The sequence below is a fragment of the Chlorocebus sabaeus genome, chromosome 14 (assembly GCF_047675955.1).
Source record: "Chlorocebus sabaeus isolate Y175 chromosome 14, mChlSab1.0.hap1, whole genome shotgun sequence".
NCBI classification, from domain to species: Eukaryota; Metazoa; Chordata; class Mammalia; order Primates; family Cercopithecidae; genus Chlorocebus; species Chlorocebus sabaeus.
This window is the reverse complement of record NC_132917.1, coordinates 56649761-56659685: the sequence shown is the minus strand read 5'-3', so window position 1 is coordinate 56659685 and position 9925 is coordinate 56649761. Positions and strand designations below refer to the sequence as shown.

Genomic DNA, 9925 nt, shown 5'->3' with positions numbered 1-9925 from the left:
AAGCTAATATTAGATTTTTTTTTAAAGATCATTTAAGATTAATAAATATGCATCTGTGTGGGTAACGTCTTGGGTCTTCCAAAGAAATAGAGAAGAAAACAAATTTGGGAATATGCAATAGCAGGACACATGCCAACACTTCCATGAATGTGTGTGAGAGCTGTATTAATATTAATAACTAACTATGCTATGCTATTTCCAGGATTTCACAAATTAACCCCAGGGTCCATTGTATATCATTAAAAGCATCAAGTGTATGTTCTATGTGGACAATAATATTGGTAGAGTATGAAAATTTGGAACAATAATGTAGAACATCTGGTAAAACATTTATCTATATATCATTATTAGTCTCTATTTCTCTTCAATATCAGGGCTCAAATTTTCTTCTTCAGGGTTTTAATTACTATGAATGTAAGTAACTATTTAGAGAGAGAAAATTTAAGGCATTGAGATATTTTTCTAATGTACTGTACATGAAACAAGTACTCTATAGATAAATGGTTGTTAACCTATTATTTGCATTTGACTTTCTGTGGAGTCGACGTGGCCTCTTTGAAAATATATCAATTAAATTAATATAAAACATTTTGATTTTTAAGTTTAATAATTCCAAAAAATCTTTTAAAGCATAGCCCCCATTAGTTTAACTCCTTTAAGGGGCTATTCTCAATAAAATCTTCTAAGGTAAGATTTCCAAATAGGATGTAAAAGTTGTAAGCTTCAAAGTTTTGGCCTGGGGCCAAAGAGCTATGTGTTATCTACTTATTCTGGGAAGTAGAGAAGAAAACAGTTAGGGTAAAAGAAAAAAACACCATATGGGCAGAAAGAATGGGTATCAATGTGTCGGAACAAGAACTGAGTTTAAAGAAAGAATGAATCCTGTTGCAGATACTAAAGGTTTCAGATTTCATGTTCATGCTGCCTCTTACTACTTACAAATATTTACATAATTTGGTTCTTTTATTTAAAAATCTACTAATTTCTGTAGATGTCATCTTACCACACATATTAGAGTAAACTAGGTAAATAGCAAAACACTGATAATTTAATAGTAATGCATGAAGGGAACATAGATTTAATGCTTTCTTAAATATGGCAGCCCATTGTGTTCCATGACCTCAACCTAGATGGCATTTCTTTCTCCAAAAAGAGTCAGAGCAGGACTTCTAACCTGAAATGTTTGCGTGAATAGCACAGAGAAATCATTTCACCTAAGGCAGCCCTAACCTTTTCCCAAACACATACTAGAGGAGAGAAAATTCCATGACTTCTAGCATCCCTCACACCTGTAAAACAAAATTAGACAAAATGTGAAGTAGAACCATAGGAATATATTTGAGAAACTAAGAAATTGCAGAAATAGACTGAAATAAAACCTGCAATGGCTCTCTAAACCTAGCTTCTATCAAAGTGGAAGTCAGAAAATTTGCTTTAGATATCACGCCAGGACAACAAAAGACCATACAAAGAACACCATGACAGAAGCCCTGGACTTGACACGGGTGAGTTTCACCAATTTCTTGGTAAAGAGAAATAGGAAATATTACCCAAACAACTATGTTTGCTGATAAGTATTATTCTAATCTTTCTATCAATATACACAGAAGTTGACTATTTAGCAAATTATGTGTTATTTATACCATGGTATAGTTCCATTCATCGAGTAACTCATTTGTTGGTGCAATAATTCTAAATTAAATATATTCTTCCAGGGCTGCTGTCTGTACAAGTCCAAAGTCTTTGTGTTATGTTTACATAAATACAACAGCAATCAACTTCCAAAGATTTGAGGAAGGATTCTCCATACTTCTCCATACTATTTTTTAGTTCAAATCAAAGTATTTCGGGCCTAAACATTTACTTAAAGTTGCTATAAAGGTGAAAGTTTCATGTCTAACCCATGGATCGGTATACAGCATTTTAAGCTGATAACTCAAGATTCATAAATCTTTCCCTAAAAAAGTTAAACAAGAGAAAATCCTAGCCAAATCCAAATGGGTAAACATTTCTACAAATTTTTTACAACTTCATTTTGCTCATTTTGCCCTCTTAATAAATCAAAACGCAACAAGAAATTTTGAAATTCTCCCCATGATAATCTTTATGATGACTGAAGGTGTAAATTCAAATGGTAAAGTAGGAACTCCAGGTAAGGAATTTGCTGTTTTCCCACACAATTTTTCTCCCTCTCAAAATATGCCCCCACCACTCAATTGTTCTGCAATCCAACGCACAGGAATGAAACCTAGTCTTTTAAAAAATTAAACCACTAATAAGAAGAGGGTTATCTTTCTGGCGGAGATTTTTGTTCTTCTAATCTGGAAACTAAACTGCTTTTGTGTAAAAAAAAAAATCTATAAATATACTGGAGATTGGAAAAAAGCACTTATAGGTTTTGAGATGATACTCATCTGGTTCTTGTCTTGAGAAATTGTACTTCTTCTCTTTCTAGATTTGACTGCTATATGGCTTATAAAGATACATTGTTTTACTTTTTAACATACTTTTTTTGTTATACTTTAAATTCTGGGATAATGTGCATAACATACAGGTTTGTAGCATAGATATACACGTGCCATGGTGGTTTGGTGTACCCATCAACCCGTCATCTACATTAGGTATTTCTCCTAATGCTAATCCACCCTTAGCCCTCCACCCCCTGACAGGCCCCAGTGTATGATGTTCCCCTCCCTGTATCCATGTGTTCTCATTGTTCAACTGCCACTTATGAGTGAGAACATGCAGTATTTGGTTTTCTGTTCTTGTGTTAGTTCGGTGAAAATGATGGTTTCCAGCTTCATCCATGTCCCTGCAAAGGACATGAACTCATCCAACTCATCCTATTTTATGGTTTCATAGTATTCCATGGTGTATATGTGCCACATTTTCTCTATCCAGTCTATCATTGATTGGCATTTGGGTTGGTTCCAAGTCTTTGCTATTGTGAACAGTGCTATAATAAACATATGTGTGCATGTGTCTTTATAGTAGAAAAATTTATATCCTTTGGGTATATACCCAGTAATGGGTGGCTAAGTCAAATGGTATTTCCAGTTCTAAATCCTTGAGGAATTGCCACACTGTCTTCTACAATGGTTAAACTAATTTACACTCCCACCGACAGTGTAAAAGCATTCCTATTTCTCCACATTTTCTCCATCATCTGTTGTTTCCTGACTCTTTAATAATTGCCATTCTAAATGGCCTGAGATGGTATCTCATTGTGGTTTTGATTTGCATTTCTTTAATGACCAGTGATGATAAGCTTTTTTTCCTATGTTTGTTGGCAGCACACATGTCTTCTTTTGAGAAGTGTCTATTCATATCCTTTGCCCACTTTTTGATGGGGTTGTTTTTTTCTTGTAAATTTGTTTAAGTTCTTTGTAGATTCTGGATATTAGCCCTTTGTCAGATGGATAGACTGCAGAAATTTTCTCCCATTCTGTAGGTTGCCTATTCACTCCAATGATAGTTTCTTTTGCTGTGCAGAGTCCCTTTAGTTTAATCAAATCCCATTTGTCAATTTTGACTTTTGTTGCTATTGCTGTTGGTGTTTTAGTCATGAAGTCTTTCCCCATGCCTTTGTCCTGAATGGTATTGCCTAGGTTTTCTTTTAGGGTTTTGTATGGTTTTAGGTCTTATGTTTATGTCTTTAATCCATCTTAATTTTTGTAGAAGGTGTAAGGAAGGGGTCCAGTTTCAGTTTTCCGCATATGGCTGGCCAGTTTTCCCAAGACCATTTATTAAACAGGGAATCCTTTCCCCATTGCTTGTTTTTGTGGGGTTTTTCAAAGACCAGATAGTTGTAGATGTGTGACGTTATTTCTGAGCCCTCTGTTCTGTTCCATTGGTCTATATATCTGTTTTGGTACCAGTACCATGCTGTTTTGGTTGCTGTAGCCTTGTAGTATAGTCTGAAGTTAGTTAGCATGATGCCTCCAGCCTGGTTCTTTTTGCTTAGGAGTGTCTTGGCTATATGGGCTCTTTTTGGTTCTACATGGAATTTAAAGTAGTTTTTTCTAATTCCGTAAAGAAAGTCATTGGTAGCTTGATGGGGATAGCATTGAATCTGTAAATTACTTTGGACAGTATGGCCATTTTCATGATATTGATTCTTCCTATCCATGAGCATGGAATGTTTTGCCATTTGTTTGTGTCCTCTCTTATTTCCTTGAGCAGTGGTTTGCAGTTCTCTTTGAAGAGGTCTTTCACATGCCTTATAAGTTGTTTTCCTAGGTATTTTATTATCTTTGTAGCAATTGTGAATGGGATTTTACTCATGATTTGGCTCTCTGTTTGTCTATTATTGTTGTATAGGAATGCTTGTCCTTTAAACTCTTGTTTTCCAGAACAGTAGGATTCACTGAACCAGTCTGAGCAGGGAAAGCATGAACACATAGTGTTAGGTTTACATTATTACATCTTCATTATTCTGTTCTGTTTGTGGTTTGTTTGTTTACTTGGTTTTTTACTACTATTGGCTCTGGTTTACTAGACTGCTATTATTATTGTTGTTTTATTTTTACCATACTTGGAACTAATATGTAAATTAGAAGAGCAAATAGAAAAAATAACCATTTCATTGCAGGCTATATTTTGCTGTTATTAGAATAACAGAAAGTAGATAACATTAAATCTTCATTAACCAAAATTAATATACTAATTTTAGAGGAGACCTGAAAAAGAAAAAATAAAATAAAATTACAGTGTGTTGTTAACCAGAGCCAATTCTAATCCTGTGGCAAGCAGATTTTAAGATCAATACGATGGTGTGCATCTCTACTCACAAACACTCAGGATGCTTAGGCAGGAGGATCGCTTGAGCCCTGGAGTTTGAGGTTACAATGAACTATGATCATATTATTGCACTCTAGCCTGGGCAACAGAGTGAGACTCCATCCCTAAAACACATTAAAACAATTTTAATTTAATTTAATTTAAAAATGATCACAGTCCTATGATCTCTGCTTTGTGCTGTTGACATCCTTATGAATTTCCTTCCCTTGAATGTGGGCAGTACCTGTGCTTTGCTTCTAACCAACAGAATGTGGTAAAGGTGATAGCCTTTACTCATGATTATGTTACATTGTATAGTATTTACTCTTACTAGCAAACTTTCTCCATTCTCTTTCTGTCCCCTTGCTGGCTTTGAAAAAGCAAACTGTCATGAAATGTAAAATCACAGGGAACCGAATGTTGCCAACAACTATGTGAGAGGGCAGTGGACCTTCCCCTGGGTGAGCCTGCAGATGAGAACCCAGCCCCAGACAACACCTGCATTGCAGCTTGTCACACCCTAAGCAGAGGACCCAGTTAAACTGCACCCAGACTTCTGATCTACAAAAACTCTAAATTTTCTTGTTTCAAGACATTAAGTTTGTATTAATTTGTTGTTTACACAATACAATTTCATAATCAAAAAGTAGATTTAAAATATAAATGCCGCCTTCTTTTCTGAGAAAACACCAAATGGCGGATGACGCCGGTGCAGTCGGGGGGCCCGGAGGCCCTGGTGTTCCTGGGATGGGGAACCCCGGTGGCCTCCGCGGTGGTTTCGGCAGTGGCATCCGGGGCCGGGGTTGCGGCCATGGACGGGGCTGGGCCAAGGCCGCGGAGCTCACGGAGGCAAGGCCGAGGATAAGGAGTGGATGCCCGTCACCAAACTGGGCCACTTTGTCAAAGACATGAAGATCAAGTCCCTGGAGGAGATCTACCTCTTCTCCCTGCCCATTAAGGAATCTGAGATCATTGACTTTTTCTTGGGGGCCTCTCTCAAAGATGAGGTTTCGAAGATTATGCCGGTGCAGAAGCAGACCCGTGCTAGCCAGCGCACCAGGTTCAAGGCGTTTGTTGCTATCGGGGACTGCAATGGCCACGTTGGCCTGGGTGGTAAGTGCTTCACTGAGGTGGCCACCACCATCCGTGGGGCCATCATCCTAGCCAAACTCTCCATTGTCCCCGTTCGTAGAGGCTACTGGGGGAACAAGATCAGCAAGCCCCACACCGACCCTTGCAAGGTGACAGGCCGCTGGGGCACTGGCATCGTCTCAGTGCCTGTGCCCAAGAAGCTGCTCATGATGGCTGGTATCGATGACTGCTACACCTCAGCCTGGGGCTGCACTGCCACCCTGGGCAACTTCGGTAGGTGGTCCAGGAATGGGGCATAGCCATAGTCTCTCAGTTCCGCTTAACCACACGGGTCCGGTGTGTGCTTGGCGTGTTTTCACAGACGCAGAGAAAGGCTCTCCTAATACACGACAGACCCGCCCAGAATGGCCTCTCTGTTCCTAGGAGTGCGACAATTTTGGGGTTGGGAGACTTACCTCAAGCACACCACTGACCCTCCTGGGGTTCTTTTGTTGTGCAGCCAAGGCCACCTTTGATGCCATCTCTAAGACCTACAGCTACCTGACCCCTGACCTCTGGAAGGAGACTGTATTTACCAAGTCTCCCTATCAGGAATTCACTGACCACCTTGTCAAGACCCACACCAAGGTCTCTGTGCAACGGACCCAGGCTCCAGCTGTGGCTACAACATAGGGTTTTTATACAAGAAAAATAAAGTGAATTAAGCCTGTTACTAATGCCCCGTAAGAAAAAGTATGTTAGTCTAAATTGCTTTCATGAGAGCCTTTCCTTTAATAGATATGATAGTGAAATGGAGACTGGAAATGATATAGAAAGTACTATGGAAATAGGAGACACTTGCATTAATTACTCAAGAGGAAGAATAATCATTTAAAAATTTAACAAACAGATGAAACTACTGTATTATTAGAATCAAACATCCAAATCATCCATCAACCCGGGATCTCTGCCAGAATTGCCATCTTTGTAATATTGCAAAGTCATTGTTTCTCCAGCTGCTCTTACAGATCGAGTTCTCTTGGATGGTTTATTTGAGCACCAAATTCTGGTCACTTTATCTCTATGGGCTTGTAACTCCTGACCTCTCCTTTTCATATGGTTTCCTCTCACTGAGTCCTCATCACTCCTGATCTATTTAATAGCATATCAACTAGTCTTCAAGCCTCATTTATTGAATAAAAACATGAAGTTCAGTGTTTGCGCAATATGGCAGACTGTGCAATAAAACATTGTATAAACTGTCATCACAGTATCTTTGTAAGTGACAGACCTACCCAAATTAAAAAAAAAAATCTATCAAAGGCAAACCATTATCAAAGACATTATCTGATTTTGTATTTCAGTAAACATTCAATCAGTCCATCTATTAAAAATAGCCTGGATCAGTCAAATGGTTTACTTAGCTAAGAAAAATAAAATGAAGTCTCTATTCTTATGAAAATGCAATATATTTTAACATATAAAAGTAATAAACCTTTAAACACTGTTTGCTTAATGCTAAAATACAGATATTAATAGTATTTACCTGATAGGGTTATTGTGAGAATAAGTGAAAGAATATGCTTAAAGTCCTGAGAATACCACATAGGACATAATAAATATTCAGTAAATTATAGTAATTTGTGTTATTTGGATTCCTATTTAAATTTTCGCCATAATCAAGCATTATTTTTAAAATAAACAACAGAAAATTAAGACAGATAAAACCCTCATTATAAAAGAGAGTCTTTTCAAGAAAAGCTAATTGATAACTTTATACTGATACACATATGCACAGAAGTTATTTAAGGAACTATTAAACTAATTCAGGAACAGTAACTATGATCTCTGACATGAGAATTAAAACTCAGGTTTTAGACATTGAGGAGATCAATTTAAGATAACTTGATTGATTGCATGTGAGGAGTAGATGAAGAGATGCTTCAAGAATAACTTCTAATTCAACCACTGTGGAAGACAGTGTGGTGATTCCTCAAGGATCTAGAACTAGAAATACCATTTGACCCAGCCATCCCATTACTGGGTATATACCCAAAGGATTATAAATCATGCTACTGTAAAGACACATGCACACATATGTTTATTCCGGCACTATTCGCAATAGCAAAGACTTGGAACCAACCCAAATGCCCATCAATGATAGATTGGATTAAGAAAATGTGGCACATATACACCATGGAATACTATGCAGCCATAAAGAAAGATGCGTTCATGTCCTTTGTAAGGACATGGATGAAGCTGGAAACCATCATTCTCAGCAAACTATTGCAAGGACAGAAAACCAAACACTGCATGTTCTCATTCATAGGTGGGAATTGATCAATGAGAGCACCTGGACACAGGAAGGGGAACATCACACACCGGGGTCTGTCATGGGGTGGGGGAAGGTGGGAGGGAGAGCATTAGGAGACATACCTAATGTAAATGATGAGTTAATGGGTGCAGCACACCAACATGGCATGGCACATGTATACATATGTAACAAACCTGTACGTTGTGCACATATACCCTAGAACTTAAAGTATAATAATTAAAAAAAAAAAAAAATGAATGGTTTCTATATTTCAGGCTTGGGAGACAACTTGAGGCACCACTGACATTAACTAAGGTGAGAATTATAAAGAAAGAGGTGTTCAATCTAGTCTTTCATATGTTAAATTTAAGGTTATGTAGAAATTCTGGATGGTAATAACCAACAGGCAATAGAAAGATTTCTCTGTCTGTAGATTAAACAACTGGAGGGCAGAGACCTTGTTGTACTCATTTTGTCATGTTTCTTCAAGTACAGTCCCTTGCACAAGAAAGTATTCAATAAAAAAAGTTAACTCAATTGACAGTTCTATTTTGTAAGGGTCAGAAGGCCCAAGAAAAAAAGAGGTAATAAGTATCAAAATGCCCATTCTTTTTTTTCAATCAAAATTCAGCAGAGACCAGACATATTCACAAATGTTTACCGCCTCACCAATCAAGAACAAAAGCAGTGAGCATTGCAAAGAATAGGATTGATTTTAAAGTCCTATAGTTTTGCCAAAGTACTTAAAGATTTTTAAATAATTTCATATAATTTTTATTGTATTTTAAAACTCCTTGATATCAAATATTTAGCTTACTTCCATTCATCTGTCACTTAAAATAAAGTAAAATACCAAATATTTTCAAACTCTTCTAAATGACATTTTTAAGTACCATCAAGTCCTTCCCCTGTTGGATAGATTGCTTTGTGCAATTCATATTGTATCTATGAAATCCAATTTCTGAATAAAGCCTGTGATCAGACTCTATAATCTATTTCCCACATTAGCCAGGCTCTTTAATATGGCTTTTAGTCAGAATTATTTGATCTCTAACTTTAAGTTTCTGAAGATCAGCACAGAGATCCAACCTGTCTTTCTTAAGCTGTCAATTGTCATTTAAATGTAAGAACTTTTTTTTAGCCCTCATTATCAAACCTTGAATAGAGGAAATTTCCTGAGTTACTTCTCCACCTAACAAAACCTAATTGCATTTCCCAGACCATTTCTGAAAAGAACTTTCACCAATTTAACCATCATATTCCCTGCAGAAATTTTGGGGGAATGTGATAGTTTAGGTTCAGAAGAAAACAATCCCCTAAATTTGTTCCAAACAAAATCCCCCCTATATAAATAAAGTCACATAAATTCAGTCAATATGTCCTACTTTTGGAAAGTATGTGTCCCTAAGATAATAATCTGAGGCATGTTCTACTCTACATTACAAAACATCTTCAGCTCTTCTGGAGTAAGTATATTTATGAGATTACAAAAGGAAGTTGAATTAAAGTAGTCTAGTCACTGCAATTCATTGATATTCCTCAGAGAGTATTCATTTCCAAATATCAAAAAACAAAGGTTTAGGTCAATGTTAAGTGATATTCTGAATCATCTGTCTTGTTCTGCCACAGACTTCTGTCTCTCCAAGTGCTTCAGAGTGGCAGAAATGGTGACCACCAGGACAAGACATTCTACAGAGCTTTCCGGTTACTCCAGGTTTCCAAGTAGGGAATCAAATTTTTCACATTTGCTTACACACTGGT

General features: G+C 37.2%; 1 protein-coding gene and 1 non-coding gene across 2 annotated transcripts; both read left to right on the top strand.

The window, feature by feature from the left end:
• Nucleotides 1–5479: 5479 nt before the first annotated feature.
• On the top strand, nt 5480–6543 carry LOC103220223 (small ribosomal subunit protein uS5-like). Its single transcript, XM_073023331.1, has 3 exons — nt 5480–5507; nt 5608–6144; nt 6371–6543. The coding sequence occupies exons 1-3, from the start codon at nt 5480–5482 to the stop codon at nt 6541–6543; spliced, it is 738 nt and encodes a 245-aa protein (XP_072879432.1).
• On the top strand, nt 6175–6307 carry LOC119627425 (small nucleolar RNA SNORA64/SNORA10 family). The gene has a single exon (XR_005243619.1). It is a non-coding gene; the product is annotated as a small nucleolar RNA SNORA64/SNORA10 family (small nucleolar RNA).
• Nucleotides 6544–9925: the final 3382 nt, after the last annotated feature.

What these genes read in the sequence shown, in the direction of transcription:
- LOC103220223 (XM_073023331.1), top strand. Translation starts at nt 5,480, where the DNA reads ATGACGCCGGTGCAGTCGGGGGGCCCGG. An exon ending in GGTGCAGTCGGGGGGCCCGG is followed by an intron (nt 5,508 to 5,607) that starts AGGCCCTGGTGT and finishes CGGGGCTGGGCC; the next exon opens with AAGGCCGCGGAGCTCACGGA. An exon ending in TGCCACCCTGGGCAACTTCG is followed by an intron (nt 6,145 to 6,370) that starts GTAGGTGGTCCA and finishes TTTGTTGTGCAG; the next exon opens with CCAAGGCCACCTTTGATGCC.